At 39.2% G+C, this 26,922-nt stretch overlaps 1 protein-coding gene across 4 annotated transcripts in view; it reads right to left on the minus strand.

The window, feature by feature from the left end:
* Positions 1-26,922, minus strand: part of LOC147255854 (DENN domain-containing protein 2D-like) — a 47,336-nt gene that overhangs the window by 3,236 nt on the left and 17,178 nt on the right. For 3 of the 4 annotated variants that reach the window (XM_086213877.1, XM_086213876.1, XM_086213879.1), the window contains 11 exons: positions 24,959-25,006; positions 24,694-24,789; positions 12,439-12,614; positions 11,603-11,715; positions 11,419-11,488; positions 10,299-10,376; positions 4,944-5,084; positions 3,765-3,913; positions 1,626-1,797; positions 1,434-1,484; positions 877-1,279 (listed from right to left, as the gene is read on the minus strand). In XM_086213877.1, coding sequence (XP_086070003.1) covers positions 877-1,279; positions 1,434-1,484; positions 1,626-1,797; positions 3,765-3,913; positions 4,944-5,084; positions 10,299-10,376; positions 11,419-11,488; positions 11,603-11,715; positions 12,439-12,614; positions 24,694-24,789; positions 24,959-25,006 — 1,497 coding nt within the window. The remainder of the gene's footprint in view (positions 1-876; positions 1,280-1,433; positions 1,485-1,625; positions 1,798-3,764; positions 3,914-4,943; positions 5,085-10,298; positions 10,377-11,418; positions 11,489-11,602; positions 11,716-12,438; positions 12,615-24,693; positions 24,790-24,958; positions 25,007-26,922) is intronic. The other variant, XM_086213878.1, reaches the window with a different exon arrangement.

Consider the following 26,922-nt stretch of genomic DNA (forward strand, 5'->3'; position numbering starts at 1 on the left):
GTAAATGTGTCAAAGGTTGCTGCTAAACCTTTAGGTTGGATTTATTCGTAAATAATTGAGGGCTGCTTTTTAAGGTTACATGATAAAGGAATGTCTGGCAACATCTGTAAAAACTACCAGGCTAATTGTGAATAAATGTGGTGGAGAAGTGAAGCATGATTATATTTTCAGGGCAGACACATTCTTTTTTACAACTTTTGTTGACACTGCAAAATAGTACATAAAATTGCCTGAATAATCTATTAGGGAGATTCTGTGTACAATCGCTCTTCTCAGCTCCTCAGGAAGCCTGTTCCAGCATCTTGGAGCATAAATACAAAAAAGGAGCTTGATGAAATGTTTTGTTACTTCTTTGTAGAACAGCCTAAAGAAAAGAACCACATGATCTGAGGGGCCTTCATGGTTTGTAAACCAAAGCATCTCTGAAATACTGTCAGGTGCAAGCTAGTACATGGGTTTATAAATCTACACAAAAAACTAACAGAAAACCAGAGTAAAGAATTAAAATGGGAGTAATGTGAGCTCCCCTTCCGGTCTTTGCATGAATGGCAGCTGACTGACTGGATTCTTTGGTAGACTAGAGAGAAGAGCATCAAAGTAATCTAACCTGCTACGAATAAAAGCATGCATTAGTCCCTCAGAGAGAATTATCCTCACTTTAGAGGTGTTCTTTACTTAGATAAGTCTTTTTTTTGTGATACCTTGCTGCTTTCAAATTAAAATCTGCCCCAAGACATTCAAAAGTCTGTGCAGATACTCTTGTCGATGATTTTTCTCACCCCACTGTGAGACATCCCCCCCATGCCTCTGAGCGTGTATGTGCTGCCACAGTGGAAGGACAAGCTAAACACAAATGTGACCTCTAATACTCCTCACCTTGCTGGGGTCCAGGCTGCTGCTGTTCCACCTCCTGGATAAACAGGTCAAACATCTGTGTCTGGATGAACTTCTTGACAAAATGCCGAGTTGTCTTAGACTCAATGGCTTTGTAGAAACTTCTCTTTTCAAATATACTTTGGTCTCCAGCAGGACTGAGTTTCACATATGACATGTAATGACCGACTGTTTTCACAAAGAACAGCAGAAAGGCTTCCGACACCACTCGGTTCAGCTCCTCTGCAGCTGCAACAAAACACAAACATACTGTGATGACTACATTTACCAGGGTGCATGCCTGTGGGAGCCTGGATGACTTACTTGATGCTTTTTTTCTGTGACTGAGTGCTTGCAATATTTCAGTTTGGAGCTTTGGGGGCAGAATAGAGCTCTCATCACCAATCTAGAAAAGCATCATTTCAAAAAAATGAAAAATGAAATGTATTAACTTTGAAAAAAAAATGGCTGTGAATTTTTAAAAATGTGTTAATTTAAAGATATATATTTCCATTCTTAGTACTTTTTAAGTTGATGCAATAGAGTGAGTAGTGTCTTACTGAAATGATGAAGGTGTCCTTTTTATCCTCAGATAAGTCCACTAACAGCAGCTATATTAAAGACAGCAGAGAAGGTCACTCCAGCATCTAAGACTCATCCCACTGAAATGCAGCAACCAGTACTTTGTGTAGACTGAATAAAACTTTGCTTCCTTTTAAAGGTGTTCTGTTATGTCCCCTTCAATAACTCACATCATTCTGGTCAGTTACCAGGTCCAACAGGCATTTCTGGACGCCCAAAAGGTAGGGGGTGGGTGCCATCACTACGTCAATCAGGATCTTTGGAACAATGGAGATAAAGGTGTGCTGCCAGGTGAAGGGATAAAGGAGGGCTGCTACTGCGTGAATAACTTGGGATAAGGTGCTGCAGACATAAGAGATTATATCAGACCAATTATAATCAAACTGTCCGGGTGTTAGCTCATCATAATATATATATTTCAGTTTTCATAATATTATCAATAAGGTTTTTGCCACAAAATTTTATATTGAGACTAAATATCATGCTCAGTTTTGTCTCATATTACTAACAAGTTTACGTGTGGGTGATTTGTGTTTGTGCTCGTTACTGTATGAGGAAAATTGAATAAACACAAGTTATCAGCTTGGTAATTAGCAAGGGCTTCATACTGTGTACATATGCTGCTTTATGGTGGCCAAAATAACCATACTGATGGCTTGCGCCTGTGTCCCACGACACAAAACAAAACTCAAAAATATTTTAGTTCGAAGATAGTAGGTGCTTCCGATTTGCAAGATGCAAATTGGATTGACACGCAGACATACCTGTATGTAATCACCCTGCACAAAAAAAATCTAACTTCCCATTGGATCAAAGACGTTACAGCAAAAGTCTATTCAATCACATAAAGTGTAAAGAGCCTGCAACTGCAGTTTTATTTGGGATGCACCTGAGTAGCCAGACCAGCCAATCACATTTACAAACAATCATTTCTCTGAGGTGAACTTCTTTCTAATGGACAAAGGTACAAAAGCCACTGGGTTTTGCTTGTTACGTCGTGTGTCATCACAGTATTTATCTTTACAGCTGTTAGACTTATTGCTTCACACTGAACAAAATTATCTCATTAATCAGAGGTGTCTTGACATTATTTAAAAGAGGAAGTATGGAAGGTGACATTTTATTCATAGTCTTGGCTGCATTGTGATCAGGACTGATGAAGAGCATGTGGACAATCCAGATTGTGAGAGCTGTAACAATCTTGCCGGTGGTGAAGAGGATGCAAGTGACAATATTTTTAAAACCAACACTATGAACACTACAATAAAACTACCGACACTTTGTAATCCCTTTGTTTTTTTTATCTAACTGGCTATGGCTACTGGCAATGTTAAATATTTTTTAATAAAATCAGAATTTTTTTAAAGAAGTTAGCCATCTACCTTTACATAGACAAATTGCTACAAAATTGGTGCACTGTGAACATAGAGAGCGTCTTTTCAGGCCAGCAAAAAAATTCACCATAGCAGTTGCACATATTGATAATTTGTGATTTTTTTCTGCTCTAACATTGGAATCGGTTAGGCCTGATCATTTAAATTTCACTCGTTTGATATCAAAATAAATCAAATGTGTGTTGAAAATGTTTATATCCATGGGTCTGAACATGCTAATGTGCACACATTCTTTGTTCCAGGTAGTTCTAATACATAATGACTTTGTCACTAAAATTGGCACATTGTCACCTTCTTAAAAGAATCAATTAAGTCTTTTTTTTTAAGATTTTCAGAAAATACAAAAAATGCAGACAAAACATCATAAGGAGTTGATTTAAGAAAAAATGACTTCAGCAATTATTTTAAGAAGGTGACAAAATGCAAGTTTCAATCACCATTCTGTCTGTACAGTAGTGAGTCCCTCCCAGCAAATTATTCCTCTACTCTCTCTCCCTGTGTTTTCCAATTCTCTTTACAGTCTCTTTAAAAAAAGGCATAAAATGCCCCCCCCCCCCAAAAAGTTGCATATTTATCTTCTGTTAACTAAGTGATTCACAATCTTTTTGACTTGTGACCTACTATCACGTCTTACCATGACATAATGGTCTGCCAAAATTAATTTGGTTAAAAAAAGAGCTTAACGAAAATGTAAGGTAGTAATTACTAAAATGAGTAGTTGACTAATTCATGAACTAACAGCTGTAGGAAGACATGACATGACCAGTGTAAACCTTTATCCCGGTCATGGAAGAAACACATAGTGTTCTGCAAATGTGCTATTCTATGGTGAGGTTGGCATTAACAAGCTTGAAATATGACCTTTAGTTCTCTATGACATTGATCTGGATGCGATGTGTGTGTGTCACAGAGTACCCCAGCTCATCAGCAATGAAAATGATCCGTCTCTCCAGCACAGCAGCAGCAAACACCAGTAACACCTCCTCATCTTCAAGACAGCTGAAGAGCTCAGCAAAGTTGACGTGTTCCAGCCAGGAGTCCAAGGGCCGGGTGAGCCTGATGATCTAGTAGAGAGTCACCACTGTCAAAAACATGTCAACAGTGGTAATAGCCTGACATGTGCCTTATTTTCATTTGTTACTAGACCAATTCTAAGCGCCCTAAAGCCTTCTGTATCTCAAAAGAAAGGGAGGATTTTTTTCATATCACATTCATGCTTGACATGGTTGAAGAACAATGTCTTTGTTCTTTCACTTGGAAGGCTGGCCTCACTAAAAAAAACACAAGCCAGCATCGGTGAATACATGAGACGAGTCTGAGCTGTTGAAACATTGTACACTGTCTTATGGGAAAAGTTTAAGGTTTCTGCTCTGAGGGTTATGATAGGCAATGCGGGACAGGTTGAGACTTAAACCCTCTGAACACACCCACTTGGAGGATATGAAGTTACTGGGTTACATCACACTCCTGCTCATGGTAAGAGTACTTATGTCTTGCTCGAAGCTTTGTCATATGAATCAATTTTTTGATACATACCAGTTCTCAAAACAGTACCAATACCCATTTTTCACACATTGATACCACCCATACAACCTATGTATTTTTGCACCCTCCTCTCTTTCTCTTCCTCAATAAAATGCAAAGTAGTTCTCCTGCAAGTTATCACACAAAGCAGACGACACATTCAAGCCCAAATGCAAGAAACGTGACACAAAAATATATACCTGCAATAATTTCCAACAATATTGCAAGTGCGATATGATCTGCAAAATGAATAGTGAATTTTTTATATCATTATTCTCATTTACGTTAAAAGAAAATTGATGACTTTTTTTGGTGCATTTTTTTTTGTGGATCTTTATCAAAGAGATGTTTTCTTAAATAAACTGCTGCTGACATATTGTTGGCCCAACATTTACTGTATAATCTAAGGTCATTGAGTTTCATGCTGCTAATATAAAAAAAGAGATTATTAAGTTATCTTTATGGTGCTTGGTCACTGTGAAATTGAAAAACAAGTCAATATGCTTTTAATATCAATATTATCAAATCTGAAGTGGACTGTAAAAGCTGAGTGATGGGTTTTGCTCTGACCTCAGTGCCCGACTCAGGAATGAAGCTTTTAATTTCCACTGTGTTTCCCGGAGCTGGGAATGGAGCCTCCCGCAGCTTCTGCATGAATGGGTAGATCATCGCCATGGAGATCTGACGTCGCTTCTCAACCTCGTCAAATATCTGCAAGTACACAGGTACGTACACACGGACACAACACAAACACACAAACATCAGAGCACATTCATAAGATAGACCACGAATAAATGCAAATGATACCCAACTTCTTCAACATTGTCCACAGTCTTATTCATTAATGCCCACTGGTTAGTACTCTGTCCACTGGCTTTAAGGACAGAGGCTGGGCCATTCAGTTTGAGAATGAATGATCTTAGTAGAATTTGCAAGATTATTTGATATTTTCATTTATTTGCCAGGAAAATGAAGCCAGAACTTTTAAGAACTATTCAGGCATATTAATATTATCCATATTCATAAAGGTTTAGGATTGTGTGCATCCAGATAAAAGTTTATTTAAATGAACTATTGCGCTGAGTGGAAGCCTGCGTTCTCTGAATTCACTTCTAAATTACCTCCGGTAAGAGGGTTAAGTTTTCAGTTGTGGTTGTCTGCCTGTCCATCTGGAATAACTATGAGGCCAAACTTTACCAAACTTGCAAACAAAATTTAGCACGAATGCATCTAATTGCGATAGATCTGTCAAACTGTTTTTTTGGCTGCTTGCCTCAGTGGTAGTATGTGCTCTCAGAGTGCCCCCTAGTTTCAGGGCCTGTATATGGTGCATCAGATAGCCACCATGAAACAGGTCTTTAAAATCCTACCATTGTTTACTCTTCCAGTGGTTTTACAAAAACATCTTCTCTGTGCATGTATTTCCAAATTTACTACAGTTTCATGACAACAAATTACAACTCACATTGCTGCCTTGCACTACCTCTGGAACACTTAGGATGAATATGTAATAACTTTGTCTTTGAACAACTACATCAGAACTCATAAAACAAAAATTTGTCCACTCATCTTGAATCTTTGTTCCTGACTAGAAAAAAAGTTTGTTTATTTTTTTATTTTTTTTACAAGCATTGATTTTATTTCCCCCTTATTTCTCTTCCCAATTTAATTAAATTCGAAACAATGGATTTTCAAAAGGGTTGGCACGGTGGTGCAGTGGTTAGCACTGTCACCTCACAGCAAGAAGATTCCAGATTTGAGTCCCGGCTCGGGCACAGGATCTTTCTGTGTGGAGTTTGCATGTTCTCCCTGTCCCTGTGTGGGTTCTCTTTGGGTACTCCAGCTTCCTCTCACAGTCCAAACACATGCAAGTGGAGACTATGTGAATTGAATCCTCTAAATTGACTGTAGGCGTGGCTGTGACTGTGAATGGTTGTCTATCTATATGTTGGTCCTGCGATGGACTGGCAACCTGTCCAGGGTGAACCCCGCCTCATGCCTGGAGGCTAATGGGAAAGGCTCCAGCCCCCCAGTGACCCTTAACAAGGATAAGCGGAAGAAAATGGATAGATGGATGGATTTTAAAAAGAGGGGCAGCATGGCTCAGAGGTAGTGTGACCGTCTAGCAACCGCAGAGTTGCAGGTTCAATCCTCACTTCACCTGATGACCTTGTTAAAGTGTCCTTGAGCAAGATACTGAGCCCCTAATTGCTGATTACCAACATCCAAGTCCAACATGCTTTGAGGCGGCACAGTGGTTAGCACTGTCGCCTCACAGCACAAAGGTTCTGGGTTTGAGCACAGGATCGTTCTATGTGGAGTCTGCATGTTCTCCCTGTTCCTGTGTGGGTTCTCTCTGGTACTCCAGCTTCCTCCCACAGTCCAAAGACATCAAGAGGGGACTAGGCTGATTGATACTCTAAATTGACCATAGTCGTGGCTGTGAGTGTGAATGGTTGTCTGTCTCTATGTGTTGGCCCTGTGATGGACTGGCGACCCGTTCAGGGTGTAACCCCCCCTCACGGCCAAAGGCTGCTGGGATAGGCTCCAGCCCCCCACAACTCTTCACAGGATAAGTGGTAGAAAATAGATATATGTATGGATTTTAAAAAACCCAACTGATTAAAAAAATTGATAATGAATATCCTGGAAATATAAAGGGTTTGCACACTGGTATGTTGAACCACCAAGAATAAGGTGAAGGAAAATACAAAATATCTATTTTTGAAGGAAAGAGAAAAAAAGGAGATAGAGGAAAAAAGGGAGAGATAAAAAGCACCGGGTACATAATATCCGAAAATGAAAAACAGGTTTTTACCATTACCAATTTTATGCACCTGCTTATGCCTTAGAGTCCCACCTCCCCACCCACACACCCCAACATTCATTCAACTATATGTCTACAGGCATTATTGAATAAGCCAAAACAACACATGCTCTCATACCCACATTCATTGCTCCACATTCGATATACATAACCTCTTATGCATAACATCCAAATGGCAGCGACATGTCAACAAATTAACAACAACCAAAACAAAAAGAGACAACCCCTCCCTCCCTGTTGAGTGATCTGCAAAGCAGGCCCCAGCCCCCAGCTGATTTCTCTCTTTGCAGGGTTTTGATCCTCAAGTTTCTTGTGGTTCCATATAAAGGCAAGGCAAGGCAAGTTTATTTGTAGAGCACAATTCATACACATGGCAACTCAAAGTGCTTTACAGTTGCAGAAAAATCTGAAAATCACAAAAAGGCAGATAAAATCATAAAACATAAATAGAATCATTAATTTAAAGAAAAGGAGAAGAAAAGGACAAGAGTGCAGATAAAATACTTTCAGCTGTCGTATGCACGACTGAACAGAGTAGTTTTCAGCCTGTTCTTAAACATTGTCACAGTTGATGCCTGTCTCACATTTTCTGGAAGACTGTTCCAGATTTTAGCTGCAGAAAACTGGAAAGTAGCTTCACCATGTTTAGTCCTGACTCTGGGCCCCTGTAGGAGACCTCTACCTGAGGTTCTCAGAGACCTGGAGGGCTCATATGGGTCTAACATGTCAGAGATGTACTTTGGTGCTTGACCATGAAGAGACTTGTATACAAGCAGAGCTGTCTAAAAGTCTATTCTCTGAGCAACAGGAAGCCAGTGCAGAGATCTGAGCACTGGACTAATATGGTCGTATTTTCTGGTTCTAGTCAGGACTCGAGCTGTAGCGTTCTGAATGTATTGTAGCTGTTTAACAGCTTGTTTAGAGATACCAGTGAGCAGGCCGTTACAGTAGTCTAACCTACTGGAGACAAATGCATGGATTAGTCTCTCCAAGTCTGGTTTAGACACTATACCTTTGATTTTGGCAATGTTTTTTAGATGGTAAAAGGCTGCTGATATTACTGACTTTATGTGGCTGTTAAAGTTAAGATCTGAGTCCAATATTACCCCCAGATTTCTAACCTGTTGTTTTGGTTTTAGAGAAAGGGATTCAAGGTGACTGATCACACTTTCTCTTTGCTTCTGTGGCCCAAAAACGATTAATTCCGTTTTTTCTGAGTTTAGCTGGAGAAAGTTGTTTTGCATCCACATGCTTATATGTTGGATGCAGTGGAAGAGTGAATCCACAGGTCCATGTTCACCTGCTGTCAGAGACACATAGATCTGAGTGTCGTCTGCATAGTTATGGTAGGACACATTATGGCTGCTTATTAGTTGGCCTAGTGGAAGCATGTATAGGTTGAACAAGAGGGGCCCCAAGATTGAACCTTGGGGGACACCACAGGTCATGGCCATTTTGTCTGAGGTGCAATTTCCAATTTCAACAAAGTATGTTCTCTCCTCAAGATAGGACTTGAACCAGTTTAGAGCAGAACCAGAGATTCCTAGCCAATTCTCTAGCCTCTGTAAAAGGATCTCATGGTCAACTGTGTCAAAGGCAGCACTCAAGTCAAGCAGGACTAAGACTGAGACTTTGCCTTTGTCTGTGTTAAGGCGGATGTCATTTATCACCTTGATCAGACCTGTCTCAGTGCTGTGGTGGGGCCTAAAGCCAGACTGGAAAGTATCAAAAGCATTGTTGGACAGGAGAAAGTCAGTGAGTTGTTGATAAACAACTTTTTCGAGGACTTTTCCTAGGAATGGCAGGTTTGATATGGGCCGGTAGTTGTTCAGAACCATGGCATCAAGAGTGCTCTTCTTTAAAAGAGGCTTAATGACCGCAGTTTTCAGGGCCCTTGGAAATGTTCCAGTCTCTAGTGAAATGTTAACTAAATGGGTAACTTTTGGTAACAGGCTGCTCAGCACAGTCTTTAGAAATCTAGTGGGTAACTCATCAATGCAGCACGTAGATGAACTCAGACCTGAAATAATCTCTTCGACTGTTTTGTCACTGACAGGAGTGAAATGTGCCAGCTCTAGGTGTTCAGGTGGATGCTGGGCTATCATTTGTGTGTTAGAAATGATAGCTTTTTTAATATCTTGAACTTTATCACGAAAGAATTTTGCAAATTCATTGCATTTTGATATAGAAATGAATTCTAAGGGTAGATAAACTCACCAATCAAACTATGACGTCTATCCCAGTAACCCTTTGGTGGATTCAGAGGAAGCATGGAGCTTGTGAAGATAATCACAGGTAGTATCATCATTTTTAGAATTGAGATCCTACCCTCAAAAGTTACAGGTTTTAGCATCCACTTTCCTAAATTGGTTCTGATTTTATCTAGATCTACAATGTAATTCTTCTCCACAGTAGTTTCCAAATTAGGAAAGAAGTCAATTCCGAAATATTTAAATTGATTTACAATGAGATTCTCTGTTGTCACTAAGGTAGAAGTGACAACTCTTGCCAGTTGACTTCAAAGATGGCGACCTGTCCAGGGTGAACCCTGCCTCACGCCCGAAAGCCGCTGGTATAGGCTCCAGCCCCCCGCTACTCTTAACAGGATAAGTGGAAGAAAATGGATGGATGGACTTTGAAGCCAGAGATACTGCTAAACTCTGTGAGCAACCTGAAGACATGAGGAAGAGACTGCGACAATTCACAAATAAAGTCAAGTATATCATCTGCATATAATGATAAATGTGAATGGTGGACTTAATTGTAATGGGGATGAAATCTGTGGACTGCTGTATTTTTTTTTAGCTAAAGGCTCAAGAGATAAAAAAAAAAAATAGAGGAGACAGTGGGCAGCCTTGGCGAGAATCTTGATAAATTGGAAAGTGTGGGGAACAGAGATCACACGCTAAAACCGTTTTTTCTTTCCTTCTAGGTTTTATTGGACAGGATGTTGCTACACTCAAATTTATAGGGAGGATGCATATGCACTGTCTGTCCCTTTGTGTGTTGGAAATTATGTCAAAAATGTCTGAAATGGCAAAATCAATAAAAAAAATTATTAACGTTTTTTTTTCTTTGCAAACATGAGCTCAAATCACCTTGGAGAAGAGGCCAAAACAAGCCAGGCTGCTGATGATGCAGTAAGCTTCAGGAGGGCGAGCCCCCTTCCCTCCAGGCTGCAGATTAGAGAATGAAAAGCATATTTACAACAGAATTTTAAACAAAGGGAACCCTGTGAAAGCTTCAATTCAAAAAGGAGTGCAGTTCAGTTTATTTTAATTCATAGTCATATGTGTGTACATACTCAATACATCATATACAATGGCAGCAAAAGGTGCTTCAGACTACAGCTACACGTTCTACATTATAGTACATTATAGAAGCAGTTCATATCTAAGTAGTCCATACCTGAACAACATTTAACAAAAAGAAAAGCTCTATTTTTTCTTCATGAAAAAAGTTTCACTTTTTTTCTATTCCTTGTCAAAACCATTCCATAAATGTTTTTTTGCATAATCTGTACTCTCATTTTTTTTAACTTGATTTTTGATAAAAGACAAATTCAGTCTTTTGTAGTGTAACAATGATTTTAGGTATTTTTTGTTTTATTATTAACCTCTCTTAAGATTGATTATCATGCAATGAAATGTGTTTGTTTTCTTTTATTTTTAAAAAAACATAATTTTTACTGGCTTACAGATTTGGTGATTATGAAACAATCTAAACTTCATCTTATTGGAACTGTGATAATGTTTGTGATAACTTGTTTAGATCAAACCTTTTAAGACTATCATTTCCCTTTCCATTGTGTACAGAGGCTATTGTTTGACAATTATGTACAAAAATTGCGGAAGACGGTAGCCCTAGATATCAAGGAAGCTGGCTCACAATATGTTTTCTAAAAGAAAGCTTAAAACATATTTCTTTACATTAGCCTTTACTTTGTTTTGCATTTGCGCTTGCACCATTAAAAAAAAAAACTTAATGTATTTTACTCTTTTTAATGATTTGCTTGTGACTTTTGGCTCTGGTCCTGATTTTACTGTTTTTTTAACATGCTGTTAATGTTTTTTTTTCTTCATTATCAACCACTTTGAGCTGCAATACAATTATAGTTTAGTATTTCACCATTCCGTGAGAAGGAGCAAAAAAAAAGATATTTTAACAAATTAGAAACTTTAAAAATATCATAGATGTGTGTATGAACAAAATACTCACTAGTAGCCTCCTGCAGTAACCGTTTCTTCTGCTGCCGTCTATCTCAGTCAACACAAAAGAAAATGTCTCACTGCAAACAGACACAAAAAAGCCACAGCAAGAGTTGAACAGAATGAAGTGAGCCATGGACAAATGACCAAGGTTTATCAAGTGGTTAAAAAATCTGACATAGGTTCAGTTGTACCTGTGGTATTCTGTCAAAGGAGCCCAGTTTATGCCCTCTGGGAAACAAAAGAGAGTGATTGCTTTGAGTGTCCGTTCCTCCTCCTCCTTCTGAAATCTGGCCATCCCATCTCTCTAAAAGCATGCACGTGCAGGCACAACCACCCACCCAACCACACACACACACACACACCCACACACACACAGTTTGAAATGCACTGGCAACAATGATCTCAAAAAACTTGTAGAAATTGTAACTCAGTTACCCTGTGTCATTTCAAAAACATTTCATATTCCTGCAAATTCTTTTGACTGAGGCAGGTTGATAGTAAAGTAATTTGTACACAAAACAGTGTCACAACAAAAGGCAGGCAGCACATGTTATTGTCATGTTGTACGTTACTGTACATGTTGTCACATTACTGGGTATTGTAATGCTCTCTGCAACCAAGTAATAATCATTGAATCATCAAAATATATTAGACACACAAACAGCCTCTCTCTGTGACTAGGTAATAAACATTCTGAATACACAAACATCTACTCAATCAGTTAAAATACCACCAGGCTTGCGACATATTCATATTTCTATGTTGCCAGCCAACCACTAGTAGATTTAAAAGATGGTAGTTTAGATTTGGATGACTGAAAATGGAAAAAAAAAAGACTGATGTAAGCTTAGACAGGTAAGGCTCCAAAAGCTTAATGTAATTGAAAACACAAAGAAAATCTGTTTCTACAAATGATATCCATAAGTAATACAAAGCAAACAATAACTACTACGACCAGGGTTTCCCGCAGTGTATTGCAGACCACTGAGCCAAACCAGGTTTTGTTCTCAAGTTTAATCAAACTGACCTTGGGGAACTGGTAGGTGATCTGTGGTTCATAGCTGCTGCCATCCTTGGTCTTTTTGAGGCTGACCACCACCAGATACTCAAAGAAGTACTGACCACTGACATAACGGTACTGCCTGGAAGTGTTATCCGCCCCCATCAGGCCCAGTGGTGCTGACGGTTCTTGGTCTTTCACTCCTAGATAAAATTTAAATAATTACTAGCAGACAATTTTACAACTGAAGTCCAGATGTAGCATGTTTCAGGAGATAGTAATGCAATCAGAAGGTTATTTTTTAAACTCTGTTTCTCCAGACAAAATGTTAAAGTATCCTCAAGCAAAACCTTGAATCCCATAATAACCACGGTAGCCTCCAGCATCAGTTTATGAATGAGTCAAATGCCGTAAAGTGCTTTGAGTGAGGTTAAGGTAAGAAGAGAGTTTAGTTCAGACAAGGATTTCAACCCTAACTCACTACACTCTAGTGGAGCCAATTGAGCTACACTGTAAATCCCAATGGTGCTTCTTACTAAAAGAAGTTAGTTATTTGTACTCACTTCAGCTTAATTGTTAGAGAAACTTTTAAACTTTAAACTGAGTTACGTAGATCCAAAGTGAAAATTTTGATTTGCTAACACACTTTCAAAAAGTACACATATGTTTATCTTTCATTTTGAGTATTGTTGCTTTAAACTGTGTAAGCTGTGATCGCTGATTCAGACCAAAGAAATAAAACCCCTCCAATTTCTGACATCATTGGTGAGCTTTGCACACGGTGCTAAGGTGTGTTGCCCAGACTTGCCCGGCATTAGAGACAAGATTCAACACAGAAGAATTTTAGCGACTACACCGTGAAAATTACAAGGTAAATAAATGTTTTTTTCTTTAACTATTGTAAATGCTTATACAGAAATTGCAGGTGAATTTATTTTACTATTTTGCTGATATGAAGAAAAATTGTGCTCGTTAGCACAAAGAGTTAACAAGCTAGCACATGGGGTTTGCTAGCACAGCTCCCGTCTGGCTTTGTTTGAAGTCCGCCTGTAAGAATTTATAACATAGTGGTTGGTAGCTTATTTTGGTAAAATAGTTAAGGAAGCTATTTTTTCAAAGCTACATAGCACAAAACTTGATGATAAAATAAAGTTTAAGAATTTTTAACTGAACCTTTTCTTGTCCAAATGTATACACAGCATGTGTGAAAATAGTAATTCATTTAGAGTAAGTGGACAAGCCTCCCTGTAAATTTTCAAATATAACAGTCCGCGGCTTATTTGGATAAAACTGTTGAAGTACCAGACAAAGAACGGTTCAATAGACTCCTCATGGAAGATGGATGGGTGGTGGTCCCCATCTTTAAGAAGGGACCAGAGGGTGTGTTCCAACTATCGGGGGATCACACTCCTCAGCCTACCTGGAAAGGTCTACGACAGGGTACTTGAGAGGAGGGTCAGGTCGATAGTCGAACCTCAGGTTGAGGAGGAGCAGAGTGGTTTTTGTCCCAGCCATGGAACTGTGGATCAGCTCTTCACCCTCACTGGGGTGCTGAAGGGGGTATGGGACTTTGCTCAACCAGTCCACATGTGTTTTGTGGATCTGGAGAAGGCTTACGACCGTGTTCCCAGGGGCACCCTGCGGGGGGTACTCCAGGAATATGGGGTGGGGTGAGATAGAGTGAGAAACTCAGTCATTCAGGAGGTGCTCAGAGTAGAGCCACTGCTCCTCCATGTTTAGAGGAGTCAGTTGAGGTGGTTCGGGCATCTACTGAGGATGCCTCCTGGACACCTTCTTCGGGAGGCATTCCAGGCATGCCCAACTGGGAGGAGGCCTCGAGGCCGACTCAGGACACGCTGGAGGGATAATATCTCTCGGCTGGCCTGGGAACGCCTCGGGATTCCCCTGGAAGAGCTGGTGGACAGTCTGGGCTTCCTTGCTGAGGCTGATGCCCCCACAACCCGGACAAACCAAAAAGATGAAATGCAGCTTGAATCACTAGAGTCATGACATGAAAACCAAGTGGCATCCACTTGCGGTATCAGTAGAACTGAGGCAGTTGCAGTACAATCTGGCTGGCTTTTTCTTTAAAATGCAGAGCATTCTCCATGTGTCCCAGAGAGCAACACGGGATATCATTGAGCATATTGATCATCTGTTTTTGTTATCAGAACCTCTGCTTAGAAAATCAGTTGTTGATGTACTAAAAAAGCAGAACTGTCCACAGCTGTCTGTATACCGACGAACTGGTCGGTGAGAATTGTCAGGCAGTTTCTGATAGAAATTTTTACATAAATGTGTCACATCTTAAGGACAATTGTCAACAGCTAAGATGAGAAAAATCATACTATGAAGCAAACTTTCCATATGTCAAGCCTGTGGAATATTTAATTGAATCATCAAAACACACCTACATGTTTGTGCCAATTCTTACATCTTTGCAATCTTTGCTGAAAAAAAACCCCCAGATGTGCTAAGAAGTTAAACAAGCACCCACACAGATACCTGGACATTTCATGTCATTTTGTGAAGGATCCTAACACCAAGAAAATGTTCTACTGTCACAAGACTGAATAAAACTGTCAATATTACTTTATGTGTATGATTTTGAGATCACAAACCCACTTGGTACCTCAAAGAAAATACATACAGTTCTTGCAGTTTATTGGACAATGGCAAACCTTCCAGTTCTCTCTTGTACAATACTTATGACGTACGTCTGTTTGGGTATAAGAAAATGTTGTCACCAATCTTAAATGATCTAAAAATTCTTGAAGAAGTAGATGTCTATATTGATACCCTTGGTGAATGTCTTAAAAGCACCATCTATTCTGTTGTGGCAGATAAACTTGCTGCCCATGGGCTTGCAGGTTTCAATGACAGCTTCAGGTCTACACATTTCTGCAGGCTTTGTCATGCCCCACAAACAGAAATGCAAACAAAAAATGCTGCAACAGGACATAATGTGATGAGAACAAAAAGATTTTCATGATAATCTTGTAAATCAGTTTCAGATAGATGGCAGTGAGGAAAATTATGGTGTTAAAAACAGTTGTGTTCTTTCTGACCATCTCTCCTACTTCCACCCTGTCACAGGCTTCCCACCTGACCTCCTGCATGACCTGTTTGAAGGTGTTGTGCCAGTGGAGTTGGCGCACTGCTTAAAAGGTTTAATTTCTATAAGATATTTACTCTAATATACTTAAACAGAGCAATATTGCACTTTCCATACCAACATTCCGACAAAGTTGATTGCCCTCATCCAATACCCACAAATTTTGCCAGTCGTGTGACAATTGGTGGCAATGGACATGAAAATCATGCCCTGCTTAGACTGTTGCCTCTCTCATTGGTTCAAAAGTCCCAGAAAGAGACACATTTTGGGAAGTTCTAATGGACGTAAAGGATGTCTTTCAACTTGCCATGTCTCACACTTGTTAAAAGCTTTGTCAGAGCGACATCAAAGCATGATAGCTTTTTACTTGTCGTCATCAAAGTTTTTCAAACCACCTGTACTGACATCCAAAATTGAGTCTTTGTACATTGCATGATTACCTGCAGATACACAATCATTTATCCCAGGTATTGCCGACAGCAACACTGTATATGGAAAAAAACAAGTATCAATTGATGGCAAAAACTTTGTAATTGGCACTTTGTATGTACTGGTGCTTATGCTGCATTGCCAGAGTTCAAAGAGATTTGAAATGTACTACTCATCAGAAACAGCATTTATTTTATGTTGAAAGACCATGATACTTGGTAAGTTGAACACTTGAGGTCATACAAAATGGTGGAGCATCAACCGAAGGGTCATAGTGTAAAATCTCTCTCCCAGCTCTCTGACCACATGCCACATTTTGGTTAAAAGATTGCAAATTAACTTATTCTAACAACAAAACATTTCATCCCAGTGTCTGACTAAAGAAGCAAACTGAAACATCAGCGGATCTCCCCAGCCCTTCAGTCAATGTAAAGGTAAAACATATGTCACATTACATGACAACTCAATATGTGTTGAAATAACTAGAATATTTGAATCCTGTATGTTACAGGAACTACTACCTCAGATGGAGGCAACACAGAGTTTGAAGCTAAGGGTCATCCTTGATACCGATAACACTGAAAGACTTATTTTGCCATCTCGCCCAAGTAGTGTACAAGCCCTCACTGATGAGATCAGAACTAGGCTAAAGCTGACTTTTGACTTTCGGCTTCAGTTTCACAACCCAGACTTTGATAATGCATTGTGTAATTTTGTTGAACCAGAACACCTGAGCATCTGTCAAAGTTGTCAGATTAGTTGAGTTGGACCAGATTTCAACTAGCACTGATGACACAATCATTCTGACTGATAGCACGGATAACACAGATACACCACAATAGTCAGTGGCCAGATGTTTTTATTGTTCCAACACTTTCTTATGAGGTAGAACATGTACTAAGAGGAGGTAATGCAGCATATGACAAAGATGGGACAGTAATCAGACTCCCTAGTGATCAAAAACACGACATACTCGAGACAATGGGGGAAGAAATCTATTGACTGAAGGCATATCCTTGTAGCACACAAATTGGAAAGGCTGCAACATCCCTGTCTGAAGGAGAAGACTAACACTGGGTGGGATGGATGAAAGAATAGTCTGAGACATAAAATAGGAAACAAAGAAAGAAGTTAGCTAAAGCTGGCATCAAAGATGTAGCTGTAAATTCTAGGAAGCGCAGCAGAACAAACCCAGAAATAACTGCACCAAGGGCCAATGTTAAAAGACGTAGGAGAGGTGAGGTCAACCTCCTCCCCTGTTCTCCTATTGGAGAAACAAAGGAGTCTCTGGAGACTAAGAGGGCTGAGATGGTAGAGGACTTCCAGAAGACCTCTGCTGAAAGAGACATCCCCCTTATTAATCAGCAAATGATGGACATGTTGGGCGGTATGGCTCAGGGGCAGAGTGGCCGTCTAACAACCTAAGGGTTTCTGGTTTGATCCTCGACCCAGTGACCATGTGGAAGTGTCCTTGAGCAAGATACTGAACCCATAATTGCTCCTGATGAGAAGGTTGGTGCCTTGCATGGCAGCCTTCACCATTAGTGTGTTTGTATGAATGGGTGAATGAGGTGACACTGTAAAGTGCTTTGTGTACCGCTAAGGTAGAATTTTTTTTTTCATAAAATTGAGTCCATTTAACATTTTTACCATGAAGGACACCTTTGCCATCCGGCGTGAAGAGATCATCACAACTTCTCCTGTGTCAGAACTTTGAATGAAAGATGGCCAGCACTATGAGACCGGTAAGTACAACTATTTAACAGGTAGTGCTCATCAAGAATCTTATCCTTTTTTGCTAATTCTCCTCAGCTCTACTGCAAATTTCACCTGATTACCAATCAGCATCTGCCTTGGATAAATATGCTCATCAGCTGATTGGACTTTACAAAAAGAAGAAAACTGGACGGGTTGGTAAAAAGATGGACCAGCTTTTGTTGGCGTATAAGAAACAGGTACGGTACTTAAAAATACTTTGACTCCACTGTTAGCATGATAGTTCCCATTGTCATGTTTTTTTTTTTTTTATCCTTTAAGGACAAAAATGACATTCATGCAACAAGAACAGCAGCCCTGGCTGGCCTACCCATTTACCTCAAAGAGGATTCTTCAGGCATTTTCAAAACATGCAAGGTATGTTATACTTTCGGATTACAATAATTTGCCCTTTGTATTTTTTTTTTAAAAAGGTCAATGAATGAAGTTTAAAAATAAAGGTATTCTCACTTTTGTCTTTGACACGGATATTATTGATCAATGATTTTGCAAACTGCGTGACATTTCAGGATGAAATGGAGTTTTATGAAGGCGCAGTTGCTCTGGTTGCTGATATGGATAAAGAGAAGGTACCTGCAGGAGTTGCTTTCTCACCACACCAGGTGTTCATTGTGCTTGAGCATCAGGTTGTAATGACTCATCACTCATGGACTGATTCATTGGTGTGTTTGTTTGGGCGAATCTATGCTCTGCATCTGAGCTATCCTGTGAAATGTAGTAGCTTTTTTGAGTTCATTCAAGTAGTTTTGCTGAAGCTACCCGATGAGAGGAAGCAACTCCACCCAAAACTGCAGACACTGGCCTAGGTCTTGCTCTCTGCTATCATTGCTGTAGGTTTGCTTGAGGTGGTGGTAAACCTCAGCTTTGGAGCAGGAGAGTTGATCGCTGCGCTTCTGTCCTAGCAGCTGTTTTGTGAATCCAAATGGATTTGCTAGAAAGGCAGCTCTCCTCCTGGACCTCTCCTTTCTCCTCCTGTGCCACCCAGCTCTCCTCAAAGACATCAGCTTCTTGTGGATTATGCTGCATAGTTCCGCAAGAGGTCCCCTCTCCTCTTCATGCGCAACCTTGAACTGCTGCCTCAAGGTCTTCAGTTCCTGCCTGAGCTGATGAATCTTACTAGCTCTGTTGTTCATGGTATACGGGGGCTTCGTTGCTCGCTTTTCCTAAAGTCCAAACCTCTCTGCAGCTAGGCTGATGATGATTGTGCTCATCATCTTGAGGCATCATTCAGGTTGCCCTTTGAAAGTTGCCTCCAAGATGGTATCAGCGTCTTCATCAAACTGGAGCCACTCCTTCTCCTTGCTAGTTTGGGGCCACTTCACCCGACGATGTTCTGATGTCCTTTTTTTGTCAATCCTTTTGAGTTGTGAGATGAGTGCTTGCCATTTTGACTTTGAGGTTTGGGCAAAGCAGTTAAAAAGCCACATATCTTTGTGCAAACTGTTTTACATTTACATTATGAACTCAAATGTTGCATTCTTACTGTATGCATGGATAATTGTTGTTATAAACATTCTTGTAGTTTAGCTATATTTGCATTTCCTGTCAATGTATGTCAATACATCAGAATATTGTGCACAAGTAAAATAATCAATCAAAATCTATCTTAAAATTTTGATGGCTATAGATGATAGTTAATGACAACTTAAAGCGTTTGCTTCAAAAATATTGAAATGATTCTCACTTTGTACAGTATTCAGCTTTATTGATGTACATAAAAATGTTTTATTAGCATTTAGCATATTGAAAAATAAATATGTAAGTACCTTGAAAGTGACAGGTTTAAAAGACCAATTTTAGTTATTTGATAAAGACATTTGTCGCCTTAATTTATGTTTGAAGCTACAGTTGTCAGTTACTAAAAGCTGAATGGAAAAAGTCCAAATTTGTTGTTGTGTGAATACTACTCATACAGTTTGCTGTTTCCCCAGTTTCCCCTGTCAAATTGAGTAACTCTTAGGGTTTTATGTTGTTTAAATAAGAACCATTCAAGTTAATTTGACTTAATTTGAATACGAACATGTAACTCTTTTAAATAAGTATGAATAAATACAGTATTTTAGTCGAACATAATTAATGGATCAATGTGCAACAAACTAAATAAAATGAGTTAATAAACATATGCATTTGAGTTACCTTATCATAATTTCTTTGGGCACTTTAGACTCTAATCACATAATAAGATAAACTAAAATAGTTTCAAAACTTAAATCAATTGGTGCAATCAGTTTCCCCAAATAATTTGAGTTAACTTGTCAGGTTATACAGTGTATAACTGAATTATTATACATACATATATAAATAAAACACCTTTGCTGAAAGACAAGTGACAATTCAATGTTGTAGGAATATCTTATCTACTATGAGAGTAATAACAAAAAGTGGATATAATCTCATATCTGATTAGCCTAGCATTGCCCAGACTGGAATCAAGGGCAAACTGCTAATCTGTCACTGTTCAAAGGTCATGTAGATTACCATGTTATACATTGTTTTATTTCATCTGTGCACAAACAGAAATGTGTCACTGACTGTTTGAGCAGTACGCAATATCAGCCGGTGAACAGGTAATAATTTCTGTACAGGCAAAACCTGCAAAATCTTACCATGACACAACTATGATGATAAGAGCTGTACATCAAATGTTGTTATTACTTTAGTAATTCTTCTGCTCAGACATGATCTTTTAAGGCCTTTTAATCAAACCTTAACAGTCATCTGTTCAGTTTAACTTTTGGTAAATGCAAATAATAACTGTTACAACTCCAACATTGCCTCAAGCTGGCCAACTTTCTCTGCCTTCTCTGTCTATCTTTCTCACTCCCTTTCTATCTTTGGATCTGTCCTCTCCAGTAGCTGGTGTCTGAAATTGAATTATAATCTCTTTGTATCAAACCATTTTTGTAATCATGAATTGTCATCTTGTTATATGGTCTGGGATTCTGTTGATCTTCTGTGTCCCTGTAACATCAATGGCATATCTGCCCATCTCCTCTGTGACTCCCTTTGAGGTTTCTGCCTCTTTCCCCCACCTACAGGGTTTTTTTTCTTCCAGGTTTTATCTCACCTTTATTAAGGCCAGAAGTACAGAGGATGCTGCATTATGCACAGATTGTAAAGACTTTGAGGAGTTTACTAATACAATTTGATTGAAACTTAAAATATCTGTGACATTTATTTGTGATGATTATCTGCTCTATGCAATATTCCAAAAATGCATCTACAGCATCTGTAGTAGCAAGTATGATATTATATAGTGTGTGTTATTGCTATGTTAACAATGTGCATCTTTTTTCAGCTTTTTCTTCAGACAATTGCAACTTGTGCTCATTTTTTAATTTTCTTGGACTCCAAGCGAAGTTATGCTGTATTTGTTACTCCGGCAATTGTGTAGGTTACATTTTTTTTCACATACCCTATCTTTTGATAGAATCTGACTAACTAACTGGTTTACAGTGCAACTTCAAAAAAAGCCCCTCTGAAACATTGGTTCCCATCTCTTACTTTGACTGCACTCTACTGCCTTTCACCATTATTCTCTCCCAAACCAACAGCCCTGACTCATCTTGCCTCATTCACAGGCTGCCAGCCTGCTCATGTGTTCTCTGCTACATTCCTCACTTTTGTCTAAAAGCATCCCAGCAAGGAGCTGTCAGCCTTGTGTCCCACTGTATGTTTTAGCCTGCTGGCACAGCCTGACCAAACTAACATTAACGACCAAATGAAACTGCTGGTACAACCCTTGACCAAACTACGCTGAACTGGCTTCTGTTACAAGTGCCTCCTGATTTTCTTACATGTAGATGAAACACATGTGCAGTGGGAATTTTTGTTTAGGCATTTTAGTGCACATATGCACAAGAAGGAACACTTAAAGCATAATCCCTTTTTCATTCTGCCTATTAATAGTGTTGGTAAACCAATTAATCATTGTTAATGAGTGTTGCTCGTCAGTAAGCCTTAATGGCCAACGCTTAAACGAAGGAACTGGAGACACCACTGAAGGATTGGGGGGGGGGGGTAAGGTGCATTGCCGTAAAGAAAAGATGCACGCTAGATTAACAAAACAAGTCAACACAAGAACATGATTTTGGAAAGCCACACAAATCACTTGTTTAACTTGAGAGGTAATTTCACCTTCAGCATATTCAGGCAGTTCAGAACAATGGCAGTAGAGTCGTCAAAAGAACCAATACTTTGGTATCAACTCAATGCCAAAATTGTTAAAATTGAATGATAGTTGTTTTTCTTTTGTGCTGAAAGTACTGTATGTATTGAAAAATATATACAATGGTCATGGCAAGGTCAGATGCAGCTCAAGGTCTGCTTGTGGTTTTGTGGACAGGAAATACAGACAACAGAAAAGCAGCATTTCTGCTGCATTCATTTGCGTAGCTGAGAAAGACAACACCTGTGTGACCTTTTCAGAAGCTCCAGCACCATGCTGCTGCTAGAAAATAAAGCATCTATGGGTCACTAGGTGATGTACCAAATATACACAGACTAGGATGTTTCCAGTTTTGGATATTTATTGAGAAGTACTTGCTAAAACTCCTTAACCCTTATGGCCCGATCGGCCCGCCGCCGGGCTGAAAAAACGCTGTGCGTAATTGGGCGCTGTAAAAATGTACTGAAATTTGACGGCAATGTTTACTTTCAATTCCCGATCAAAGTTTGGACTCTAAAGCTCACAAAACAGGGTCGGGTGTCTGTTTTAGTGCAAATGTTACCTTTTTATGGTGATTTTCATCTGTTTCGGTGCGAAATCTGGACATTTAAATTTTGCGACCACTGCAGAATCAAAGTTGAATAGTGTCGCGTAGACTTCTTCTTTATGGCAGTGTTTGTAGTCTTTGGAAAGGGGAGAAGCTACTGAATCGATCGACACCTACTATTCCAAGAACTACAAATCCCAGCTACGTAAAACTTCGAGCGTAAAACCTGCGCAAACTATGCGCTCTCGCCGTCTTTTACACGCAGCGCCCCACAGACAAAGGCAGACCGCTGAACAAAAGCCAAAAGCTCCAATAGTTAGTAGTAGACAACTAAAATTAAAATTTATTGTAATCTGGAGCCAGTTTTCATCAGAGGTAGAAAATAATCCCTTTGGCACAATTTGGCACAATTTGAGAACTGAGTTCTCGCCTGGGTGTATCCTTACAAAACCTTTGATGTAGGCTTCAATGTTAGCCCAAATTCTATCAACTTTGGTAAATTTGTGGTCAAGGAGTGGATGAAGCTAATCAGTGGTGTCTGGGCGCATGAAGTAATTGCGAGCATAGTGTTTTCCTCTGTCAAAAAAATTTTTTTTTGGCGAGAGTAAAAAAAAAACGGAATTTTTCCTCTGGTTTATTCCAATTTACTCAGGCTTAATGACAGATACAACACTTCTGACACTTGGAACACATTCTCTGAAGTCCCTAGATGTCCAAGGACACCAAGAACATACATATAACCTTTAGTAAAGTGAAGTAATTACACATTTACTATGGGTATGTCTTTTCAGGCATTTCTTCCTGAAAATATGCTGTGAATGGAAGAGTTTAATAACCAAGCCACATTCCTGTGGGCAGCTGCTAAAGATAAGGAATAAGCCTCAAAGGCAACTAGCAACATCTTTAAACTAGGCTACCAGGCTTAATGAAGGTGGACTGACCTAAGTGTTGTAGTGTGAAGTGAGATTAGTGGGCGAGCAAGGTATGTTGAGCCTAAAGCCAAGGTTTTCAATGTAATGAAGGTGGCTCTCTTTAACCTGGCTAGATCAACATGGTAACTGATGCAACAAACTTAACCTGGTTCGGGGGCAGGTTATGTTCCGAGTTTCAGCTTAAATCGGCGATAAAAACACTGCCCTTTCACTAACCACCTCTTTTGAAAATGGCATCATCATTTTTGAATAATCTGGTGGACCTCAAATATTGTACAAGGTTCTCTTCAAAGGGAGAGAGTATTTCAAGACTGAAGTGACCTACTGCCTTTTTCTTTCATTCCCTGTGAATGCTACAGATTCTCAGCTGAGGGAATACATTATTTATTCCAAACCGCTGGAGCCATATAACCACTTATGTAGACAATACTTTGAAAAAAAAAGAAAATTGATAGACTATTGGTATTCATCACAGATAATATTCAATCTATAAAATTAATTTCACTTTGATTTGGCCAAAAACTAAAGTGTTCCCACTTATCCTTTATAAGGGAACATAGTCAGACCTAAATGTTTTTCTTGAATATAATGTTTAAATCTGGTGCAACAAGTTTAAAAATTAAGAGCTTTGGATGTGGGAGGCACAGAGAGTGTATTGAGTGGTATAATAAATATATAAACTTATGAATTTACATGACTGACAATTTTCTGTAGGCATTCCTCTCTAACCTTATTTGCAGCAACTATGTTGCCTTTTGCTGTCATAATTGTCCGATATAGTTCATAACCCTCCATTATAGTCACTTGTTTTTCTTGACTAAAGTAGGCGGCACACAATCTATCCATTTCCAAAGAGTCAAATGACGCATTAAACGCCCCTTTTTATGGGTACACGCATAGAGCCTGAAGCAGAAAGCCTGAATTTCATGCTACCAGTTATCTCTGATTGCGAGTTCAGGGTTTGTCAAGCCAATTTATTGGAAGAAAGCCTCGCTACGTTGAACTTACTTCATAGTACGCCCCTCTGGTCCAGCTGGTCTCACTTTAATGACAGGCTGTTTTACTTTTTGCAAATCAATCCTTTTCTATGCCGTGTGCCCTCATGCTCTGTACAAGTTGTTTTGTTCAGAGCACAGATGTAAACAAAGAAAATGAAAAGAAAATATACAAAATGACAAAGATTATTTAGATGATATGGATGGAGATGGATGGTATAGATGTCAAGGTCCAAAGCTGGCTACAATGCACAACATTTAGAAACTGTTATCGCAAATTACAAAGTTCATTCAGCAGCTCAATATCATGTATCACTTACTATCTCTTTTGCCCCTGCGGAAGGAAGACCACATGGCACTAATCCTCTTGAGGGCCCCTTGTCGTCCACTTTCATCTTCACCTGAAGGGATGCTCCCTATAGGGGAAACAACACCAGCAGGTGTGAACTACAAAATTCAAAGCAGCAATATGATATTCCTCATCATTCCCCTGCAAGTACATGCAGTAGGTTATGCTCATCCACACAAGTGCTGGCAGTTATTCATGCTGAAATAATTCTTGTAGGTTGGTGATTCAGAACTTACCCTGTTTCCCCGCAACAGCTGAGATAAGGTTACCTCTGGGCTGTTCACCTAGAAAACCAAGAAATGGGGTGAGTAAACAGCATCTTCTCTTTTAAGAAACAGCTTTACTAAATTCTGCTAGCTTGTGTATTTTACATGATGTTTGCATCAATTTGCAATTCCAACCAAATGGTGGTGTGAAAGGTAACAAGAAGGACATTCATGGGAAATTGATACAATAGATAAACTCAGAGCTGCAGGGTTCATCTCATCTTTAAGTTCAAAACCTCTCATCTATAAGCTCAAAATGTAAGCTTCCTTGGTATCAAAAATGCAGAAAACAATAATACTGTACCAATGTGCAAGTTTCAAGTATTATATTAAAACATAATAAGTTGGTTTGCATGTCCATGGACCCAGGATAAAACAGATTGCTTTTGCCACTTGTCATCAGGCTATGACCAGAATTCAAAGTTATCATTGATTTTAAATAAAGTTGAGTAAATTGTACAGAAACATTTACTACAACACGCTGGAACAATGTGCATACATGAAATTCCTACCTCTTTAATTTTTAGGTTGTAATAATGGAAGTTTCTTCTATATATAGAATAATGGAATATTAATAATAATGGTCTTACATCACTCAAATCTGATTTATGCTAATATTAGCATTAATCTGGTTGCCACAGCACCTAATGTAGCTGCCTTTACCCATAAGGCTGGTGACTAAGTGTCATTAGTCATGAGTGGTCGACCAATATGGGGCTTCAATGCCCGAGAGCATTGAGGCCAGCAGCTGCTATCTATCCTGATATCACGTTGTAGTTTTTAGCATCTGATAATTTAACAACTAATGTAGCATTACTGCATTAATGACTGTTCAATTGCCACAAATATAGATTTATTGAAGTTAATACCTTTTACCTACTGACAGCAGCCTTGAGAGAACAAAAATTTGTGAACTTGTATAGTTTACATGGAAAATTTTCCTCCATGTTCAGCCAATGATGATAATTAAAAAATGGCAATCATTAAGATTAATGAGCCAATCAATATTTGTAAAAAAAAAAAAAAAAGCTGTTATCTTTAGCAGCAGATAGCCCTTGGTATGGAATCTAACTTCCAGCAGTGTTTCAGTTTAACAGTTGAGCCTGTAGACTGGTGATTTAGATGGCAGCTTTTTGAAAACAATGATCATAAAGTGTTGAGTTGAAAAATCAAAGTCAAACACAGATGAGTAGCTTTGAAAGTACTACTGGACCAAACTTTAATGGCTTGTGTGCAAATTGTGCACAGCACACAATATGCACATTTATAAAATCCAGTTATGATATTGCACAATCTATCTTCCTGTGATGAATACATGCAGTTGTATCTGTAGCATTTAACATTTTAAAACTTTTTTGGTATTGTATTTATTGGAAATTCAAGTATACTGAAGACATTTCTATGAATATTTTCCTGTTGCCTAACAACACAACATGGATCTTCTCTATTAATCCTGGAGGCGTGTTCACACCAAACACGATGCAAATTTTTGTCACTTTATTTGCGAGAATTGTTTTTATGTTTTTATGTTTTTATTCGAGTCATCATCAACCATGGCTGATGGAACAACCGTTGATGGATTGTATTGGTTGTGGAATTCCCAGATACAGCGGAAAAAAAACGCAGCTGTATCTGGATCCATTGCATAAGCCGGAGGAGCACACAGCTGGGTGAATTTCACCGTTTTCTCCGGCAACTGTGCCTGGACGACTGCCATTTCCAGCAGTACTTCAGGCTGACGAGGGCCCAGTTCGATGACCTGTTGGCGAGGATCAGTGCCAGGATATCCCGGATAGACACCAACTGCAAGCGTCAGGACCGTTGACGTGACTTCACTGACGCCAGGGGAATCTCAACACTGATAGGCTCTCTCTACATAACGTCGCGCAAATTTGTGAAAATATTAAACTTGCGCGTAGACGCGCAATTTGCGT

Source organism: Aulostomus chinensis, chromosome 9 (genome assembly GCF_037954235.1).
Source record: "Aulostomus chinensis isolate RoL2024-O1b breed Wild chromosome 9, RoL_Achi_v1.0, whole genome shotgun sequence".
Classification (NCBI taxonomy): domain Eukaryota; kingdom Metazoa; phylum Chordata; class Actinopteri; order Syngnathiformes; family Aulostomidae; genus Aulostomus; species Aulostomus chinensis.